Raw genomic sequence first — 22,612 nt, forward strand, 5'->3', positions numbered from 1 at the left:
GTATAAACTGTTACTAATTTTCCAAAGAAAATGAAGAAATGATTCGATCTCCAGTTCCCCCAGTTTCTAATGGTCATCTCTTGATAATTAGTTGTGGTATGGCGCCCTCGCTCTCCAGTGATGAAACAGGACATCGACTTTGGGTCATTTAATAATTCAGCATGTTTGATAGTTGCTTTATTTGTGTTCCACTCCAAACAACAATAAATAAACAGTTCAAATCGATATCTGCTTATATGATATTATTATTTATGGATATTGAGCGGTATTTTGTCCACAAGTAATCGGAACAAACGTATAGTAGTGAATTAACAAACCACCACATATGAGGTCAACTTAAAGGGCACGACCCAGTAATGTTTAAATAATACGGAAGTGTGCAACTAAGACACTTTCTTGGTATTTCAATGATTCGAAATGATGAAACATGTTGTAATGTGTGGAATAGGACGGAGCCAGTTAAATGTTGGCTCGCATCTAACATTGACATATCGTGGAACGACGCTTGTTCCAGCTAAGACATTCTCCCATCACTATCATTGGCTCTCGACGTCGCCCCGGCACGGCACGACTGAACGGGACACCAAAGAATCGGTCCAGGCGCGTCCATTCGGTGAAATCCCAGGACCTCCGACGGGATGGCGGCAACAAATTAAGGATATATATAAGCTTTTTAAAACTGGTTTTTCAAATTCGAAATTTGTGTTTTTAAAGGATTTTCTAGATACTTACGGCCCTATTGTAGCCGTCTCTTCAAAACAGATCAACACAGTTTTTCTTTTCGACGCCCATGACTTTGCCCAAGTTCATCGAGAAGAAGGAAAATATCCAAAACGTATGGAAGCACTTTTAATGCGAGCACACAGAGAATTTAAAGAAATACCATATGGGGTATTTTCAAGGTAAGGGGCTCCCCATTTCAAAAAATGAGGTGGGCGGAGGAAAAACAATTGTCATTTGTTATGCTAAACGAAAATGTATAACAAATGACACGACATAATTTGAACTAATTATGAAATATGTTAATACAAAAATTATTGTCAGGCATACGTGAATAAAATATTTGCAAATTCCACCACATCAGATTTCAAATTGATGACCCCTAATACTAATTTTGTATTTGAAAAATATTTGATTGACATTAGGGTGCTACGATATGACTATATTAAAGTTAAAGCGCGGCAGTCGTCGCGCTGCGCATGTGCGACATTTGTGTTGATAAACATTGATTTTACCACAATCCCATGCGCTCTTTTAATGGAAATCACAAGTATGAGGTTTTACGTGGGCGCGACTTGCACTACTTACCACCGGTGACTCCTTCGATACCTTCCAACCACCTAAAAATATTTAATTAAAGTTTCGTAACGTCTCAGTTTGTACTCGTTGAACTGCGCAACAGTCAAAATCGCCATCATTGGTCTCATATCCATATATCTCGCGCATGCGTGGCGCGACGACTACCGCCCTTTAATTAAGCACATTACTAATTTCATTATTGCCAAAACCTGGTGTTTTCCCTCTCTAGTGATGGTCCTGAATGGAGACGTTATCGAAGCGCTCTCAGTAAGTACATACTAAGGCCAAAAGAAGTCGTTAAATATACCGACCGGCTATCAGACACTGCTGAAGACCTAGTGAGTAGAATACAAATCTTGAGGAAGGGCAATGGAACGGTAAAGGATTTGGAAAAACTATTACAATATTGGGCGTTTGAAGGTGAATATAATCATTCGAAACATTCTTAGATATCGAGCTTTTGTAGCTATTATTTGCAGCATATGTGAGATATAAACTCCCTTTAATAACGAATCTGAATTAATGTAAACCACTCTTCCCAGTGCAGCACGTGCCCTTGCTAGTATTTGTAACGCGGTATTCTATATATTTTAGGTGGTGCATCTGTAATATTCGGCAAACGCTTCAATCTGTTATCCGATAACCCTGACCATGATGCTGCCCTCTTCAACAAAGCACTCAAGTCTCTAACGTTGCCCTCAGTAGTAATGTATGATGCTAAATCAATCAAAGTAAACAAGGACGGAAATACGTTTTTCTGGAAGAAATTCGTCAAAAATTGGGACCAATTATTCGATATCAGTGAGTAACATATTTGTATATCGAGACCTTGGGTCTGTGCGTTTTTTTTTTCGGTGTTGAACCATTAAACGTTGTTGGCTGGGTTGCATATGTTAGAAAAAGCTTGACACATTTTCAACACTTGTTATATATTTCGCTTGCCTATATGAGCGCTTGAGTTTTATCAATGCACGGCTTACTGCTACGATATATAATGCTGATTCAGACTGCAATTTTAAAAGCAGTGTTTCATGTTTTCCATTGAATGGTTCGGTTAATAGTGTGTTGAATCCAGGAAATAGTCATTGATGGGTGCAACTATTGCATCTATCTATTTATAAGTTTAGCAATTCTCTCCACGTCACGTATTCTAAATCCATTTGGACACAGATTCTCTGCAGATTATTTTAAGATACATTTACGAACAAGCAATCCAACCAGCAGTTACACAGTTACACAGCTTACATCACTATAATGATATATTAAATCGATAATTTACATTTTAAAGCCGGAAAATGCTTGTATGAAAAGAACTTTGAACTTAAAAGCAGACAAGCACAGCTGTCGAATTGTCCGGAGTCAGGCTTGGATTATCTGACTAATCTTATTACTGAAGGAAAACTATCAGAGAAAGAATTGCATACGAATTTGACAGAAGTCTTCCTTGCTGCTACTGACACGGTTAGTGCATTACATGCACTTATCTTTACACACACATTCGCTTATAAATGTATAGGGTGTATAAATGGCCACCAGTCGAGTCATTGATAAAGTTTGAACTTTCCAAATACATGTGTGTATTTCCCTAGCCAATATTAGTTTATGCACTAGCGTGTGTAATTTATATTCAGGCAAAATCAGCACTAACATGGGTTCTGTATGTACTCGGAAGAAATCCACGTGTACAAGAAAAACTGTACCGAGAAGTGATGTTATATGCACCATTTGGCCAACCAATTACTGAACGTACTATGAGTGAACATCGCTGGAATTATATCAAGGCTGTTTTGAAGGAATCTTTGAGGTATGTTTAACTTTTTAATGAATAACACTAATGCGTAATCCACTGTACTATTTGCCGGTCGATGGTGTTGCTTGACAACTTGATATATTAATGTTACAATCATTATTCTCAATATAATTCATATTATGTTTCGCAATGCAGATTATATCCACCTGCAATTGGAAACCTTCGAATATTAGATCATGATATTGTATTACGGGGTTACAATATTCCCGCAGGGGTAAGTATGATCGATTGGTCAGTAGCCATGCATCATAACATGTACATCCGATAGAATGATGTGTAATTGTGGTATAGAGTAATCAGCTTACAAGAAGGTTGGATGAAACATTGTCATGTTCGATATCAGATGAGTTAAATTACACGTTCTTTACACGTATTAGGTTGTTGTAATGTTTTTAAGACACATAATTTGCTTAATTGTACAGTTTAGTTGGTCTTATTGAATAATTATATTTCGTAAATAGACAGTGTGCATAATTTATAAAAGTCTTCTTAGTTATTTTATGAAATATCGTGCATGGCGCACTATTGTGTAGTTAATAATTGATAATAATAATAGTATACTCATTTTACAGACCATACTGGTGGGTATGACATATTACATGTCAAGAGACCCGAAAAACTTTTACAATGAATTAGATTTTATTCCTGAACGGTGGAACCGTAAAGGTTTTGAGCGGTTCGATGGATTCAAGTCAATGCCTTTTGGCTTTGGTGCACGTATGTGTTTAGGTATGTGTTATCTGTATGTGTTGCGTACATTTGGACACAGCTCACCAACTAATTACTTTTGCTGTGGCGATCATTTCTTAATTGTGTTTTCGTGAATTAAAGTTTTATTTTCATCAAGCAAGTTCATTAGTTCTTCCTTCTACATTAAAAAAATACGACACATATAGTAAATTCAAATAATTCATACCACTAAATGCTTTTTATTGGCATTTCATGTTTGCTTAGATTGAGAACACAAATGTCTCTAGTGTAACAACACACCTGTGACTTGTGAGTTGATCGGTTGGATATGTGTCTAATACCCAAGTGCAACGTACAAGGAGACATGAGAACAAATCATTAGTACCACACGTGATATTTCAATATTTTGTTTCAGTAATTTGTGTCTATTGATTTGTGCCAGTTGCAAATATATTTCTACAGATAATCATTTGATGAGGTTGAATAAACAATATGCGTGCAGTCGTGTAATTTCGATGGAATTTCTCATGGTTTGCCGCATGTTTGATTGATGTATTTTATTCTAGCACTAGTCTGCCTTCTCGAGCACTGTTCTATGCATTGATATTACTGACATTTAATATTCACAGGTCGCCGAGTAGCAGAATTGGAAATATACGTGGCTTTAATTAAAGTAAGTCTTGACGTTGTTGACTATACATACATGTTCACCCCTTATGATGGTAATCACTTTTGAAGGTTTTAGTGAAAAGATTGGATTATTTGTGTAATCTATATATATACATCTAGCATATGTTATAAAGATCGGATCGTCTCAATCCATGTGTGTATTTATATTTTGAATAACCATTATCACGTGACCTAATTACTGTGGTTTTAAAAGAGATATATACTTGATAAATGACAAATTATGAATTACTATATAAATGTTTCACTCGTAGTATTTATGTTATGAAGACATAAACTAAACTCACAAGTTCTTCTCTCCCTGATTTTCCTATACCATGCTTGTTGTAAACCGTTTGTCCAATAGTTAGTAATGTAAAAATTGTCTTTCTAATTATTATAATAGTACTTGTATTTTGTGTTTTCAGATTCTCAGGGAATTCAAATTAGAGTGCGCCCAAGAACTACATCCGGGTTTCAAATTCGGCCAGCAAATAATGATGCCTAACAAGCCGCTAAGATTACAATTTGTTCAGCGATAACAAGGTAGTTTTCTGAACAGAGTGCTACCGGAAAGGTGCTAGGGGGAATTCTGAAATTATGTCTTAGGTTATTTAAGTCTGTTCGAAAAAGAAAATGAATTCTACATACTTGACCATACTTGTGATTTTTTTATGTAAATTATGTTTATATCTATTATTAATATATTTCAATAAACTGATGTCAATATATCTGTAAAAATATGTTTTGTCAATATGTATTTCTTGAATTTAATGTGACAGAGGATATTGACTGTTTTACTTAAGTTTTCATTTGTTAATATATTGTGGGCGATATACCAGACATAATATTAAAATAATATACAAACACTGAAATTCACAAACACTCTAATATTGGTCTTACGGTGACTACATGTGCCAGGGTAAATTAAATTCTGAAAAACATGAATATTCTGACCTTGCTCTAGCCTGTAACGGCCCTCCCGACAGCAAAACCACACACAACCAGTTTTAATTGTAAACGCATATTCAGTTATTACATTATTATAATGTATGAGCGAATTTTATTTGACAATGAGGATAAAATAAACTGATTATCTTCTAACCGCGCCACCAGCGGTAGTCTTTAGTTCGAATATTGATATGGATAATACGACTGAATAAATAACGAATACATAAAACATTAACATAAATGTCAGGGTGTTGTCATACTCGTGTCAAAGTAAGGTCTCCGAGAATACCGTTATGTAAAGTCATTCAAGTGTTTCTTTAATGAGAAATGTCTACAATATTTTAGCCTTATTTCTCAATTAAACGGATCTTTTCCTGCGTTTGTTGCCAAGGTGAGTGCTCTGTATTTATTAAGAATCTCTAAGATATTTACTTCCAACAGATAAATTGATATACTATCTACAGTTGCAAACACAGTTCATGGTCGGTCACTGGCCAGCTAGCAACCTGTTAATTTGGCGAACCTTACTCAAAGACTGCACTATTAGTTGGTATGATATCAAATTATTACCAAACGCTTCAGCGTGGTATTAAGAGTTTGTTTTCAGGGGTGGGTGATACCAAGGTGGGAAATGGATGCACATATGGGGTTAATTCCTTGAATTGCAATATAGAGGGTTCAGGCTGAAATACAATATATAGTGTTTTCATGTTTCGTCTGATATTTCTGTGGTATTCTGCTGCTGTAAGTAATGCACGATTTGTTCCGAAATTCAGTATATTGTGTGTATTCCAGGGTTATTCGTTTTTTGCTGAAAACACCCCTATTTTTTAGTGGCAGAGTTTGAATAGTCTCACTCCCACTGGGAAATCTGCATTGTTGCTTGAATGTGAGTTAATTAAACACATTTTCCAGACCGGCGAAAGAGTATGCAACAGCCAATTTTAACAGCCTGTCACGTGATTTTAGTCTGAATGTCAACATGAAGAGGCTAGTCCATTTTACGCAGGAGTAATTGGGAGTAGAATATGTGAGGAATAGTATCAACAGAGATGTGTATAGTGAAAAGTAATATCTATCCTTCATTTACATCTCTGAGCATTTCTGTTTTAGTATATTGGTTTGAAAATGTTGAACTTGCATGATTTGCAATGTGTTTTTTTAATGGGACTCCCCTATTGATCGAATCCCGGGTTTGAACGAGAACGGCACACCACGTGATTCGTTTGAATACAATGCTGATGGCAAACATGCCGTGTTTACTGCGGTACTCCACTGACGGGATGACTTACTGCATGCTACAACTTCGCTTGTGATGTTGCTTGTTAGCCATGGATTACATGAATCTTGATTACCAGTCAAATGTTGCTCATTTGACGTTGGTAATCTTTATTTGGAACTGAGTAACTTCCTGGTACTTCGTACTATGATAAAAATCAGTCAACATACATCAAGTTCTCTCAATCGTAGTATTCCATGTGATGTACACCTAATATGCCGAAAATTTGTTTACAAAATAAAAATACTTCGGTTGCCAATGAAAACCGGTAAAAAACAAGCAATATGTTTTCGGCTGTTATCATGGAAGGGACATGAACGTGAAGCTAACGTCTGTTTATAACTAACAACGGGCACCTTATACGAGGTTTGCAAAATAACATGGCAGTCATTAGAAGTCACTTTATTTTATTGTTAGGACGTATTCAGCCGTTAAATGTATAATTTCCAATCGTTTTGCGATAGTATTTTCTAGATTGGAAGCAGCATTTACATTTTATTCAAAGTTCAAAGCTGCGTTGGGATTCCGTTGACAGTGGTAACAATGTCGGCGCCGGTGATCTCTTACCAGTGCGCAACGTAGCCAAAATAAAAGGCATGATCATTTGGGCACTGCTATTACAAGACTTTGGCTGTTGCCATGGTAGCGGTGGGTCAGGATTGTTTTTCCAATTAGTGATGGTACGACCTGCCTGTCAAGTATGAACCGTGACAAAATCAGCCAAGCCAAAAAAAAATCACAGAAGAGTTAAAAAGCCATTCCTGCTGAACAGTTACTCTAACTTCGGGGTCAACTTTCTCATTAATGAAAAAAGATATCAACAATTCAAATAGTAACTTTTTGCCCACACTCCAGCCGAGTACAATGAGCTATGTCTGAGGTGTTGTATCACAGGGAGTTGGACAAACTTGTGTATTTTAATAAGTTATTGAATAATAAAATGTTATATAACTTTTTTTTACCCCCCTCCCCTTCCTGGTATCTATTTCAAGTATTTTTGTCAGGTTCAAATCGTTCACCAGCATTTTTGGCATGTTAGATGTACATCACATAGAATACTAGGATTGGGAGAACTTAATGTTTGTTGACCACCTGGAATCTGAGTTTTATAAATCTTGAAGGGCTCTCGGAAGATCCACCCGCTGCCTGGACCCGCAGTAACATCTCCGATTAATATGGAGCCGCAACCATCAACACAATCTGATTAAAATCTGATGTAGTGTACGGGCTTTAATTATTTTAGCTATGAAGTTATTTTAATTTTATTTTTCATTACTTTTGTTATTAATGCCCTTTTATTTTATTATTTTACTTTGATTTTTTTTAAAATTCCGCCCTACCTACATCTGAGCCGATGCCTATGTAACGAGATTTCAACGAGACCCACTATCGACGATTTTAGTCAACGAATCACAGACCTCCTTCTATAGCGCACATGATGACGTCACCGGGCAGAGTCAGGTAGCAAACAGACTCAAATAAAATGGTGGATTATACCGACGTTAGCGACCGAGAATGACACGGCTTTTCGGTAAGTTTATCATTGTAAAATGCAACGAAAGTCATTTTTATGTTAATATTGTGGCTCGAATGGTTCGACTTTAGATCGTTATTTTGCATAGTTATTCTGGGAGTGAAGATTTTGTTTCCACCGGTTCGACCGAACACCGGTGTCTTTTTCCAGTCGCCTGCCCTGGAGACGGGTGATGTTTTGTTGACGATCGGGCCAAAATCGTCCACGGTATTGAAGCCGTAGCTGTAAATATTCATCAAATTGTATCAATGTTTTGTACATTATACAATAACTCTTTATTAAAGTAATTGAGCTGATTTGGACTGGAATAAAATATTTTTTTATTTGGAACACATCGCAATTGATCAGGAAATATTATTTTGCTCCACTTGTCTGCGTCGATGCCGTGGGCCGTTATACAATTTAAAATCAGTTTGCATTGTTTTCTATAGCTGTTTACAGTGTTCTAATCATTACGATTTACTTATTTTTTTGCTTCCATTCTAGATAATTATGCTCAGTGATGTAAAATTGAAGCGATGACTGAATGAACGAACCTTGGCTGGCGAAGATGTATCTGGAAGTGTACACATTTGTTGGAAGTGAAAAAAATATTCAATGTAATGACAACAATTGTAAAATGCTGTGGAATTTCTTTTGCAAATAAAAATATACTAGCAATTTTCTATTAATGGTTCATTCAAGTGGGCAAAATATAATGTACAGAAAGATTGCCTGTATACACTGAAAAATAAGCAACCGACAGCCTGTATAAAAGGGGGTCTGTGATTGGCTGTTACTTACGCGAGATTTGAACGGGACTTACATAGGCGTCGGATCAGATGTAGGTAGGGCGGAATTAAAAAAAATCACAAAATCAAAATCAAAGTAAAATAATAAAATAAAAGGGCATTAATAACAAATATAATAAAAAATAAAATTAAAATAAGTTTATAGCCAAAATAATTAAAGCCCGTACACTACATCAGATTTTAATCAGATTGCCATCAACATCGATATACCATGAGGTTTCTGCTGGCGACGTTGCGGCGTTACTCAGTTTCAAATAAAGATTACCAACGCCAAATTAGCAAAATTTAACCGGTAACCAAGACTCTTGTTTATCCACGACAAGCAAGCAACATCACAAACGAGGTTGTAGTGTGCAGCTCACGAGTCAGCGACGACCGATTTCAACGAAAGTCATTCCGTCAGTGGAGTACCGCAGTTGCACGGCATGTTTGCCAATGCACAGATCTGTGGAGGAACTTTTAACTTCAACATCAACCGTGTATCGTAGTCGCCCAGTTTAAGTTCTGGTTCTGTCGTGGTCCCAACTAAAGGGCGACAGTCGTGTCGCGTCCTGTTCGATATGGGACTCACAGCGACGTATACAACGCGTGTAAAATGCATTGTTTATTTACATGAAATTCGAACACGCGTTGTGCTACAACCACCGCGCTTAAACATCCACGAGTTATTTATTCGGACAATGACTTAAATTAGACGTCTGATTATTTTCTTTTCTCACGTACAGCGACACGCGTTCTACACTGACAAGCGTTGCTAGGTCGCAGCACTGTCTTGGAGCATATTAATGGGCAATTGGGTTCCCCGATCTAAATTTCTATCCCGGTTTGTTGCACGTTCTTTTTTTAATATGAAATAATCAAATATGGGACATGTGTATAATAACAGAACCCCACACCCTCCCCGTGGCTTCGCTCGTGAAAGTACGGCAGCAGGATACACCGCATCACTCGTGAAAATAACTTCCATACGCAATGAAAGCCACGGGGAGGGTATCTGTCATAATACTTCATTATCACTGAAAACATTTTTCCCCTGAAATAAATTCCAGTGAATATGCCATTTCCCTCATACTATATTGAGACACAGCGCAGTGAAAATTAGATTCACATGTAATGCTTGAAAACATGTCAGCAAAAATAAATTAAGTGAAATTCTACGTGACTTCATAATAGTTGGAAATGAACACATTACACCCGACCCTACCACTCCATATACAATGTAAACTACACCCCAAAACATCCTTTCACCCACAGTTACTACCGTGTTTCACCAGTGTATTCTATTTGACGTCAGGAGAAATTGAAATAAACAAATTAATTATAATTTCAGCCTCTAGTTTACCACTGATTAAATAAACTACCTCGTCTTTATGTCAACTTGCAGTTATTCATTGCCTACATCAGTGACTTCAAAATATATGTTTCAATCCCAGGAATTTCACTCGCTGTTAATTGCATGGGAGTGGCAGTCTTTAATGAATTTCTATTGTCATGTCAATTTCTTGCGATTACTCGAACATTAAGCTGTAACCACATACCGCCTAGGTGCTGTAATTAAATCCTGGTGTAAGCACCATATGAACTATGAACAATGCATGTGAAGCCAGCTGTGGGGTATATTCAATCCTATAGATTTCTCATTGTTTGGTAACTATTTGCTGCAAATGCAACAAAAATCAATATAAAAAATATTACCCACACAGTATTCTACAGGTTACTTGTTACGTGTATATATGGTTTATTGAAATGCATTTATCTAGTGTGTATTATTTGAGCAAGAGTTTAGTGTTATGTAAATAACAGTTTGTAATCGTGCTACGACATCTAAGATGGTATTAGTGGTACTACAAAATATTTATGTCATAGAGGTATACACTATTTTAATTTGTATTATGTGGCTGTGTAAAAATTGTATATGGAGGAATTGTATATAGGTTTTTTCATTAACTGACTTTAGTAATAAATCCCTGAATGCCTGTCTCATCTCTCATTACATCCTCATATTTTCCCCATCGTAGGTACTACATTGAAACAGGTGACATTATAACGTCATATTTATTTTGATTATATATAAACAGTGGTGTGACATGGCAGTGCCAGTAACAATGTATACATAACTACTAAATCTGTGTCAACTTGATAACCTCTGCTGGATGTCATTTGTCAGCTTGCCCCTTCAGTTATTTAATTCAGAGTCCACAGGCCTATTTATAAAGAAAAAAAAAACGTACATTATAAGTATACATACAATTTTTAAAATCGGATTAATGTTGAATGTATTTGCCAATATTACAGTTGACACGTGGGAAGATGGCCGATCAGAGTGATACCGTACCACCGAGAGTATCCAGGCTTTCGGTTACAAGGCAATATTTCAAACACAAAACTGTATTTTATCTAAGTATAGTCGAGATATTTCTTGGAGTTGCTAGCATTGCATTTGGTTTGACTGCAATATTTGTGGGATGTTACGCATCTTTCATTGGCACCGCAATCTGGAGCGGCACAATTGTAAGTTATTGTACGAGTCGGCACCGCCTTTAAAGCGTGAATCTGGTTAAACAAAGTATGTATTTTGTTGACTTTAGTTTAATGACCAGATACACATCAGAATTGACTATTTCTATCAAGGCCGTATGCTAATAATAGAGTTATGTGTCGTATAATATTCGACAACAAACCTTGGATGTAAATGGCCGCCGAGATCTAGTTGTTAGCGAGAGAATCGCGAGACTTGGTGTTTGCCCCCAAGTAGTGCACAATTCCCTCTCGACATCGCGTCTACTATCATCTAAGTAACCATGTTAATTGATTGAAACAGTTTACGCGATGACGGATGAGGATAGAACACAATTTGAGGGACGAAGACAATTCTCACGATAAAACATCTACTCTGGTAATGCCTTTTTGTAATCAATGTACATAGTTTTATTCACTACTATTCACACATGTTCTTTGTGGTGGTTGTGAAATATGTTTTACGTCAGACTACAGAAGTGAAATAATACATTGCACCGCGATATTTCTCAGCCAAGAAGTTTTATAATATGTTCATAATGTTTCCAATAGTTATGCCATCCAAAATAGAACAATACACGTTTGTTTGTTTGCAGTTTGTTTCATGTGGAATACTGGGCATCTTAGCTGCAGTGATAAAAAATAATGGCACGGTATGTATGATGTTTGAACTTTGAATAAGACCAACAATATTTACCATCTAGATGGAAACATTGCTGTAAATACATATCACATATCAAAACGTGTAATGTAAACAATAACTTGCCTTTTATGCAGCTAATCAGTGCTATGGTCATGGCTATTATATCTACCAGTGTGGCAGTAGCACCCATCATCCACGCAAGCTATTCCATGGCAAATGAACAAGAAGACACGTGTTACGATTATGAATGTAACTGTTATGACTGGTGTCATACTACCATCAGTGTAAGTAACGATTACGAGTGTAACTGTTATGACTGGTGTCATACTACCATCAGTGTAAGTAACGATTACGAGTGTAACTGTTGTGACTGGTGTCATACTACCATCAGTGTAAGTAACGATTACGAGTGTAACTATTATGACTGGTGTCATACTACCATCAGTGTAAGTAACGATTATGAATGTAACTGTTATGACTGGTGTCATACTACCATCAGTGTAAGTAACGATTACGAGTGTAACTGTTGTGACTGGTGTCATACTACCATCAGTGTAAGTAACGATTATGAATGTAACTATTATGACTGGTGTCATACTACCATCAGTGTGAGTAACGATTACGAGTGTAACTGTTGTGACTGGTGCCATACTACCATCAGTGTAGGTAACGATTATGAATGTAACTGTTATGACTGGTGTCATACTACCATCAGTGTAAGTAACGATTACGAATGTAACTGTTATGACTGGTGTCATACTACCATCAGTGTAAGTAACGATTACGAGTGTAACTGTTGTGACTGGTGTAATACTACCATCAGTGTAAGTAACGATTACGAGTGTAACTGTTGACTGGTGTAATACTACCATCAGTGTAAGTAATGATTACGAGTGTAACTCTTGTGACTGGTGTAATACTGCCATCAGTGTGAGTAACGATTACGAGTGTAACTGTTGTGACTGGTGCCATACTACCATCAGTGTAAGTAACGATTACGAGTGTAACTGTTATGACTGGTGTCATACTACCATCAGTGTAAGTAACGATTACGAGTGTAACTATTGTGACTGGTGTCATACTATCATCAGAGTAAGTAACGATTAAGAGTGTAACTGTTATGACTGGTGTAATACTACCATCAGAGTAAGTAACGATTACGAGTGTAACTGTTATAACTGGTGTCATACTACCATCAGTGTAAGTAACGATTACGAGTGTAACTGTTATAACTGGTGTCATACTACCATCAGTGTAAGTAACGATTACGAGTGTAACTGTTATAACTGGTGCCATACTACCATCAGTGTAAGTAACGATTACGAGTGTAACTGTTGTGATTGTTGTCATACTACCATCAGTGTAAGTAACGATTACGAGTGTAACTGTTGTGATTGATGTCATTCTACCATCAGTGTAAGTAACGATTACGAGTGTAACTGTTGTAACTATTGTCATACTAGTAAGTATTCGTAACGTATCACTGTAACTATGTATCATGATGTCTTATTCCATGGATGCATGTTTATTAATGAATTATCATATTTTATCTTTGTTTCCAGGTAAGACAAGGCATCAATTTATCAATCTTGCTGGTGGCTGTCATCGCATTACCCATTTCTCTAACTATTGCTATATTATGTGGAAAACCATTATGTTACGTAACAAAGGTATCGAAGAGTCAGAAGTCTGATTGATTTACATTTTACAATTAACATTGCACCACTCTCGTTTGTTTTGTATTTTGTCTTACAATGATTAAAGCTATACAATAACGAATAACATAGTATGCTCTGTTTTGCTTGCAAACGTATTTCTGGTGTACATGAACAGGGCTGCTTCAGCTACAGCTACAGAGCTTGATAACAGTTGTGAGTCATGTGACTATAGAATTGTTTTTATTGTGTTCCAGCCAATCATACACCCTGTTCCAGACATACGTACCGGACCTACCCAAGGGTGTCCACTGAATATAGCTGGTGAGTTTAGTTTGATTATAAAACAATACAATCATCACACGAGTGATTTTATTTTGCATATTATAACACTTTTTCCCCCCGAGTACATACACTCCACGTGTTGTTTCATATACAAACTAGTAACACCCACAAATTTACCTTATAAAAACTACCATAAAATGCAATTAACAAACTCTATTTATCAACATATGTAGATTTCGATTAATAATAAATAACCAGATATTTATGAACTTGAATAACTTGAAGGTCACGTATTGAATTATGAAGAGGGATGACTGAAACACTGTTTATTTATATACGTTATGTCGTGATGAATAGAGTGAGGCTACGATAACCTTGCGCATGCGCAGTTCAAGACGGTTATAATATATGAAGTCGAATTAGTTTCTTCATAATAAAGAGCAATGAACGGCGTGGTTTGCCATTGCCTTCGTAATATTTAACTCTATGTTGTGATCAGTGAAAAGTACGCTTCGGTAGCAAATCAGTATGTATATGGGAAAAACGTCATCTTTATGATTACATACAAATTGTTTTGTTCAAACACAAAATCATTTTTCAGCTGTTTGTTTGCTTATTTGCAGGCATATATATATATAGGTATATTTGACGCCATATACCTCATTATGACTCTGTATAGTATCGATTACAAATACGAACAATTTGACAAAAAACAAGCTTAGGGTATATTATATCGTGCATATATAGTGTAAATAAACCAATATATTCATGTCGCTATTCCACCATGCGTGTATAATATAATTCTGTGTTCATATACTGTAACACCATATTCATAGCGTTATGGTATTCTTTTCTTGTACCGGCTAGGTCACACTGGTGGTCAAGAATTCATTGTTATACCATGCACCAAAGAAAATGTAAAGAAGTTGGGTGTTTGGATATCGTCAAACGACGAGCAGAACGCAGCTGTCAACTCATATGACACTACGTCACATTTGCCAGAACAACCAGTGTACGAACGTGGCGACTCGAAAGAGGAAGTATTAAACCCTGCGTTTCAGTGACACGATCACTGTGTTACCAGGACAATACAAGTTTCCCCGCAACAGGTCTTCAATTTATATACAGACTGATGTATATATATATTTGTTCTGTGACGTCACTTTATTTTATTTACTGCTTTTTTATTTACACTTCACTGAACGATTACCCAGGTTTCAAAACCATGGGCGGATTTTTCATCTTTATGTTTTTTTTCAGAGTCAAATTTATATTGTTCAAACCATGTACAACGATTTTCCTTTCGATGAACCATTTATAAATATATATGTAAACGTTTATATAGCAAAATGGTTTCAGAAAGGATAGAAATTGCGAAGATCACATTTATATTTTGACATCTATTATCAGAAATAGAATATCCCAGGATTTATCAACTATTGCCGCTTTCGTTGATTTACGAAAAGCGTTCGACAGTGTCGATAGAGACGCATTGCTATACAAATTACTTATTAATGGAATTAACGGTAAAATGTACAAGTCTATACGAGCTATGTATAGCGACACAAATTCTTCTGTAAAACTAAATGATTTTAAAACAGACTGGTTTAACACCGAGCAAGGCGTGCGTCAGGGTGATAATCTTTCTCCTACATTATTCTCCATCTTTATTAACGATTTGGCAGTTGAAATTAATCTGAAACAAAAAGGAATAACTCTTGATAATAACGTTAATGTTAGTATTTTGTTATACGCTGATGATATCGTGTTGTTAGCTGATAATGAAATTGATATGCAAATGATGTTAAGTCATTTAAATAGTTGGTGTGAAAAATGGAAAATTAGGGTTAATAATGTGAAATCGAAAATGTTACATTTTAGAAAAGCCAGTGAAGCTAGAAGTGCAATCCAATTTTGCATTGGTGATGACGTGTTAGATTATACCGATAAGTATAGATATTTGGGGATTGTTTTGGATGAATTCGTTGATTGTTCTGTAACTGCTGGTATCGCAGCAGACTCGGCAAGTAGAGCGTTAGGAGCGTTATTCGTTAAATTTAAAACTCTCAAGAATCTTGGGTTCTCCACATTTACAAAGTTGTATGATGCCAGTGTCGCGCCTATACTTGACTATTGTTCCGAAGTTTGGGGTTTTAGTAAATTTTAAAAGTGTGAAATGATTCAAAATAGGGCTTTAAGATTTTGTCTTGGCACCTATAGGTTTTCCCCACTCCCGGCGGTTATAGGTGACACTGGATGGGTCTCATGCAGAGATGGGAGATGGGCCCATATGGTTAGACTGTGGAAGCGTCTTACTGAACTTGATGACAATAGACTAGTTAAACGAGTATTTCTGTGGGATCACTCCCTAAATTATAATAATTGGCCATCAGAGATTTACCAAATTATGGAGCTCGTTGACTTAAATTATGAACACCTAATTGACGTAAATATACATGCATTAAGAGAAAATATTGTCATCTTGGTCAGAAGATGTTAGTCACAAACCAAAGTTACGTGTCTATGCAACTTTTAAATTTGAATATAAACCAGAAAAGTACGTGCTAATATATTTAAGTCGGGGTCAAACGTCACTATTAGCTCAACTGCACATGGGCATTTTGCCTCTCCGTATTGAGACTGGGCGATTTAGACACGAGCCTGTAAGTGAACGAATCTGTAAATTTTGTGATGCAAACGTTGTTGAGGACGAAATGCATTTTTTGTTTGACTGTCAGCAATACAATGAATTGAGGCATGAGTATCTAGATTCAATTCTTAATGAAATAACTGGCATATCACGGGAACAAATACTGGTTCGTTTATTTTCAGGGCCAATAAGAAAACTTGCTCTTTTTATAGAAAAGGCATTTTAGAAAAGAAGAAATTTGTTGTACGTCTGAATTTTTATGAACTACACGATTGTATTGTTGATATATTATTTCAAGCTCTCTTTCATAACCTTTATTTGTGAATGTAATCGTTATTATTTAAGGTGACTTATAAGTCCACTGGGCTGGGCAGTTCTCTGAGCTGCAGGTCACTATAATAAATTACTTACTTACTTATATATGTTTTTATTTACTGATTCTATTTGGTATCTACTGTAATTGAGTAATAAATAAATGTTTATGAAGTAAAATAACAAAACATCGAGAACTGAATATGTATATGATAGCGTATGAGAGGTTTCATATTGACAAACGCCCTCTTGCATTGTGTGGCAATCAGGTGAAGGTTAATATGTAACTTGTGTGACTAAATAAATTAGCTTCTGGGTATTACCAGGTCACAGCGATAAACTGTGTAAATAATAATTGAATGAAAAAAAAAACATGATTGGCCAGGCGATTTATAAGCATGTTTGTCATTGGCTGACCGATCACAACTATTGAGAGTCAGGCCAATTATTGAACACCTTGCATGGTTAACAGGTATTTGTCATGCGGTTGTCATGTATATATTGTAAAATTCGAATATACTGAAACCCTTTAAACTTATTTATTATAGTACAGTTCTTAGCAATAACCAGGATCGTACTAATATATGTTATTATAATCAATAATCACACAAATAAGTATTTGCATATGTCATTATATTCATATTTGCATAAAACCAAACAAACAAACGAAGAAATGATATATGATGCCGTGTTTATAAAATGACGTATTGAAAATGGGTGTTGTGAAAGTGCAGTATTTCCCAATATTTACGATCGTTGACTTATTGTACACTTGACATAGCTGATCGTACAGTGTAATCTTTACATCGTACAGCAAGTAGCGCCTAGTTAAACTGTAACTACGCAACAATACTGCACCCGCCATGTTTATTTTTAGTAGGTTAACTCGCCCAAAAGAACCAACCTCCGAACGTTGCATGTGAAAATACTGTTTTCAGCTATTGTTTTCATGCTTTGTACTTTACGTTAATCGACCTGATCCTGATTGTGAGAATATTATATATGATAATTAGGTAAGTGTGTTTCGGTTATTCAAATCGATAGTTTGTTTTTTTGCGGTTCATGTGGAATCTGATTATAAACACTGATTCCGTACAGGCGTTACAAATGACCCAGACTGTGGCTGAGATAACGTTATTGCGAGAACGTATCACCAGTTTATATCAGACCATATTTTCACTCAATGTAAAACACCGTTTTATCCGTTTGAGGCAGGCCAGATCATATATCGTTATGATATGAACAACTGTTGAATATACACTGTGTTTATATGTACATTTCCCATTAACACTTACACTAAACAGTAGTGATAACTTATTAAAGGAATTATAAATGCCGACTGATGTATAGAAACTACAACAGTACAAAGATAGAAATCGGGAAATCGTTGACAATGAAGTGAAGATAATTTTTATTCGAAAGGTTATTTAGTAATGTTTGTTGACAGAGTGATTATGGGACATATATTTAATGTTTACAATTGAATGAAGAATAACGAATTACCGAGAGTGTAAATACTTGTTCCACAGAGAGCTCACGAACTGACGTTTGAGCGCAGTGCAATGTGAGAAATTCAATTTTTTTAGGCACATGTAAAGAGCCCATTCAGTTGTAACTGATTTTCTTATTCTATTGCGGTATGTAAATCATTGTTTATGACGTCACGAACAACATATCCTGTTTTACAAATATTGATTTCAAATTATATATTTATAATAATATATATTTAAATATTTCGTATGCCTACAGAAACAAAATCAAATGACAAATTTATTTCCTTTAAATATAATTCCATCCACCGATTGAAGAACACCATTCAGTTGAAGGCGTATGTCGAAATCTGTACTTGTCAATGTGTATTTTTAAAATTGCCATACATTATTGACTTCGACAACAAGTTATTAGTTCTGATGACATATTTTTGACACAAAGCTCTTTCGGATTGACATCAAATAGAAGATTAATGTCACAATTTGGTAAAAATCTAATTTACAAATTAGTATACTTTCATGACGTAATAAAAAACGAAATGTAAATTGTTCTAGGCATGAACATAATTTGTAACTGTAATTCAATCATCTGTCAGTGTAACACAATTCCATCCAAATACAGTAGAATACTAATGTTAATTATCAGCAGATTACTGGCACACATTGAATTTCTACTATCAGCGCGAAAACAATAGGTAGTTAGAAATTCGTGTTAACTATGAATGAAATTTACACGGGGCAAGCCTTGTCATGGGTTATTTACGAGTATCCTCGAAACCCAAACGGGTGTGCTGACGTCATCTTCAAGCGAAACCATCCATTTGATGACATGACTATATACATAGTTCAGATTACCGTATTACACGTATATGTGTTTACAGTGACCTCGTTGTGGTGCTAATGATTTTCTATCGTCGCCATTTTAGCAATTATGCACAGAGACGAAAACAAACTGCAGTCACTTTACCTGGTGAAAAAAATGTTCATGATATTAAATCTATCGTTCCATAAGTAATGCTTAACAGGGTTGATAAGTCAAGGTATATTGTATGGAAATAATTAATTGTTTTAAGACCTTTTAGCGTGATCGCAAATACTAACGTTACCGCGAAGGGATTTCTTTCGCGGTCACGCTAGTTTTCGTGATCACGCTAAAAAGGCTAAATTGACATTTATTTTTTTTAAACAAAAAAAAGTCCCGACTTTGCCAGTCTATGCGAGGGTATTCAATGTTATTTGCGTAGCCTCGTCTGTCGGCATTCCTAATCAGAGAAAGGTTGCTTGGCATGCCTTGTCGATTAATTTAGCATTGTATTCTCGTACGACGAAATGATTATCATTAGTATATTATCAGGGGTAAATTCTCCTCTATGGGGTTCTCCACACGTGTCAGGGGGAAATCTCGTCTCGTCTCTATATCGCGTCCCCTCGAGGTGCGGGATCGGGGAAGTCACTTAAGCTTTACAGTCAAATAGACGCACGTAACGAAATACGTTTCAACTCTCGTCTTAGTCGATCAGTCGAGCGCTCTATAAGACACAGCGCCCTGGGGAAAAATCCCCAAGACTATCGCAAGGCTGACCCAAGACTCGCCCAAGACTCTCTAGGACTGGACTTAGACTCTCCAGGACTGCGTCTGTTCTGGTGTACTCGCCAAGACCAACTCAAACTCTCTTTATTCATTATCTAAACAATTACAAAACAGTAAAAAGACTCTAGGGCGTAACTTTCAATCATAAAGCCAATCACACTAAGTACTGAACACGTCATATCTTTTGATTAATCGTTCACTACATTAATAACTACGGATACCAACTGTCAGAAATCGTAGTCAGAATAGCGACGGTTATCTCGTAATTAGTTCCAAATCATTGAGCCAAGTTCCGTCCAGGACCTCGCCTGCCTAAACGATGACAGACATAACACAGCCATTCAGCTAATTAAGTCGATTAACAGATACGTAAAAACTAATTCATGACAATATATTTTATTTTTTAGAATTTGAAAATGTCTACCAAGGCACAGGAAGAACGAGTAAGGGACTATTTCCTGAATTGGGCATTTTACCTCTCTATCGCGCTCATAATAACAGCAGTTGTTGTCATCATTTTTGGCATCGTCTTCATGGTAGCTCTCTGCTGGGGCTACCAAATCGGTACGCCTATTTGGACTAGCGTGTTTGTAAGTATGGCAGTCACGTCTCCATTTAGATTTTTACTACCAATTTACCTGTTCTATTATGTCATAAAATCAAGTAAACAGGTTCTATTTCATAATTGTGTGCAATATATTGTCAATTTGCTTTATTTGCTTAGTTCTAACCAAAACATTAAAACATTGTTATATGGGCAAAAATTACATAATGCAAAAGAATTTCTATTTCTGTCTTGTAATTTCCTACTTTTGAATGTGTCGAAAATTGAATTTGTGTGCATGTCGTCTCGGAGATTCTCACAAGACTTTGTCTAGTATCGCAATTGGTGAAGAATTGGTTAGTGCTTCGTCAAGTGCTAGAAACTTAGGTGTCTTGTTTGATTCGCAGTTATCTATGGAAACACACATTTCTACTATTTGTAGATCTGGATATTCCCATCTAAGAAATATTAATCGTATTCGTAAATCATTATCCCAATCTGATACTGAAAAGTTGGTACATGCTTTCATATCTTCTCGCTTAGACAGCTGTAATTCATTATTGTCTGGTCTCCCTGTAACTAAGATAAAACCTCTTATTCGTGTACAAAATGCAGCAGCCCGCCTTGTCACTCGTGCTCGAAAATATGACCACATTACAGACATTTTTATTAAACTTCATTGGATACCAGTTGTACAAAGAATCAATTTCAAATTACTTTTACTAGTGTATAAATCTTTGTATGGTTTTGCCCCAAATTATCTATGTGAAATAATCGAATTTTATGTACCGAGTCGTAGTTTAAGATCTGAATCGAAGTTTCTTATTAAAACTCGTCAGATGCGTAGTAAAAAGTCCAAGGTGTTATACAAAGACAGTGCTTTTGAAAATTTAGGTTCTAAACTTTTTAATGAATTACCTCCGTCTGTTCGTTCTAGTCCTTCAGTAGACATTTTTAAATCCAGACTGAAAACGCACTTATTTAAATGTGCTTTTAATATTTAACTGATTGTTTATTGTATCAGCGCCTTTGATCTTCATATGTTGGAATTGTTGCGCTTAATTAAATAAAGTTATTATTATTATTATTATTATTATTATTATTATTATTATTATTATTATTATTATTATTATTATTATTATTATTATTATTATTATTATTATTATTATTCTAGAATCAAATTCACATAAACATTTTTAATCGTCTATATATCTCCCTCAGTTCTTAGCCGCTGGATGCGTAGGCTGCCTTCTAAACTCAAATAGGGACAGTCGTACATTGGTAAGTGGAAGTCGGTAAATAATTTTTTCGAACAATTTGACGCTTGTGATTTTAAAAACGCTCGGATCAGATTTCATGCCAAGCGATGGTAGTATAGCTAATACAAATTATCAAGAGATATTAAGATAATTTTTAATTATGCGGTTTTATGCAACTTTCATGATTTACTTGAATTTGTTTGTCTTTAGATGCTTGCCTTTATCATACTGTTGTTGACTTCAGTTGTCATGGCGATCGGGCTTATAATACACGGATTTCTCGCGGCAGCTAATGAATCTTCTTCCAAGAATTGTCCCACAAATGGTTATAACTGTGGAGATGAGGTAAGATGAAGTTGCATTTAATTAATACATAGATCATATTTCATAGTATGTAGTAAATTGATTGTTGGTGGTCAAAGCTTTCCCACAAAATAATGTCATTTGATTCTCAGCTGACCTAATAATGTATGGCATCCTGTAAGTGTTTGATCTTATATGTTTAATGTTGTTATTTCTTTTTCCTCTCATGTTCCATATCTTACTTTTTCCAACTGTCAATGTAACACGGAACATCGTTAAATCAAATTCCCCTGTTTCGAATTTTATATTTACTGTTCTTCTTTCCTTACCAAGAACAATGTTT

General features: G+C 35.8%; 2 protein-coding genes and 1 long non-coding RNA gene across 3 annotated transcripts; all 3 read left to right on the plus strand.

The window, feature by feature from the left end:
• Positions 1-349: 349 nt before the first annotated feature.
• LOC102809035 (1,25-dihydroxyvitamin D(3) 24-hydroxylase, mitochondrial-like) lies at positions 350-5,206 on the plus strand. Its single transcript, XM_006815987.3, has 9 exons — positions 350-902; positions 1,529-1,719; positions 1,894-2,100; positions 2,588-2,760; positions 2,931-3,103; positions 3,245-3,323; positions 3,682-3,838; positions 4,429-4,472; positions 4,894-5,206. The coding sequence occupies exons 1-9, from the start codon at positions 418-420 to the stop codon at positions 5,005-5,007; spliced, it is 1,623 nt and encodes a 540-aa protein (XP_006816050.3). The 5' UTR covers positions 350-417; the 3' UTR covers positions 5,008-5,206.
• Positions 5,207-7,899: 2,693 nt separating this feature from the next.
• Positions 7,900-8,894, plus strand: LOC146750357 (uncharacterized). The gene is made up of 2 exons (XR_014929646.1): positions 7,900-8,226; positions 8,716-8,894. It is a non-coding gene; the product is annotated as an uncharacterized LOC146750357 (long non-coding RNA).
• Positions 8,895-11,330: 2,436 nt separating this feature from the next.
• Positions 11,331-13,962, plus strand: LOC102809167 (uncharacterized). Its single transcript, XM_078008901.2, has 4 exons — positions 11,331-11,531; positions 12,134-12,190; positions 12,315-12,464; positions 13,743-13,962. Exons 1-4 carry the CDS (start codon positions 11,331-11,333, stop codon positions 13,875-13,877), a joined length of 543 nt encoding a protein of 180 aa, XP_077865027.2. The 3' UTR covers positions 13,878-13,962.
• Positions 13,963-22,612: the final 8,650 nt, after the last annotated feature.

This window comes from Saccoglossus kowalevskii, chromosome 1 (genome assembly GCF_978046115.1).
Source record: "Saccoglossus kowalevskii chromosome 1, keSacKowa6.1, whole genome shotgun sequence".
Classification (NCBI taxonomy): domain Eukaryota; kingdom Metazoa; phylum Hemichordata; class Enteropneusta; family Harrimaniidae; genus Saccoglossus; species Saccoglossus kowalevskii.

Coding starts and splice junctions, on each gene's coding strand:
- LOC102809035 (XM_006815987.3), top strand. CDS start 418: ATGATGAAACATGTTGTAATGTGTGGAATAGGACGGAGCCAGTTAAAT. Junction 2,761..2,930: donor TCCTTGCTGCTACTGACACG/GTTAGTGCATTA, acceptor ATTTATATTCAG/GCAAAATCAGCACTAACATG. Junction 4,473..4,893: donor TATACGTGGCTTTAATTAAA/GTAAGTCTTGAC, acceptor TTGTGTTTTCAG/ATTCTCAGGGAATTCAAATT.
- LOC102809167 (XM_078008901.2), top strand. CDS start 11,331: ATGGCCGATCAGAGTGATACCGTACCACCGAGAGTATCCAGGCTTTCG. Junction 11,532..12,133: donor CAATCTGGAGCGGCACAATT/GTAAGTTATTGT, acceptor GTTTGTTTGCAG/TTTGTTTCATGTGGAATACT. Junction 12,465..13,742: donor GGTGTCATACTACCATCAGT/GTAAGTAACGAT, acceptor CTTTGTTTCCAG/GTAAGACAAGGCATCAATTT.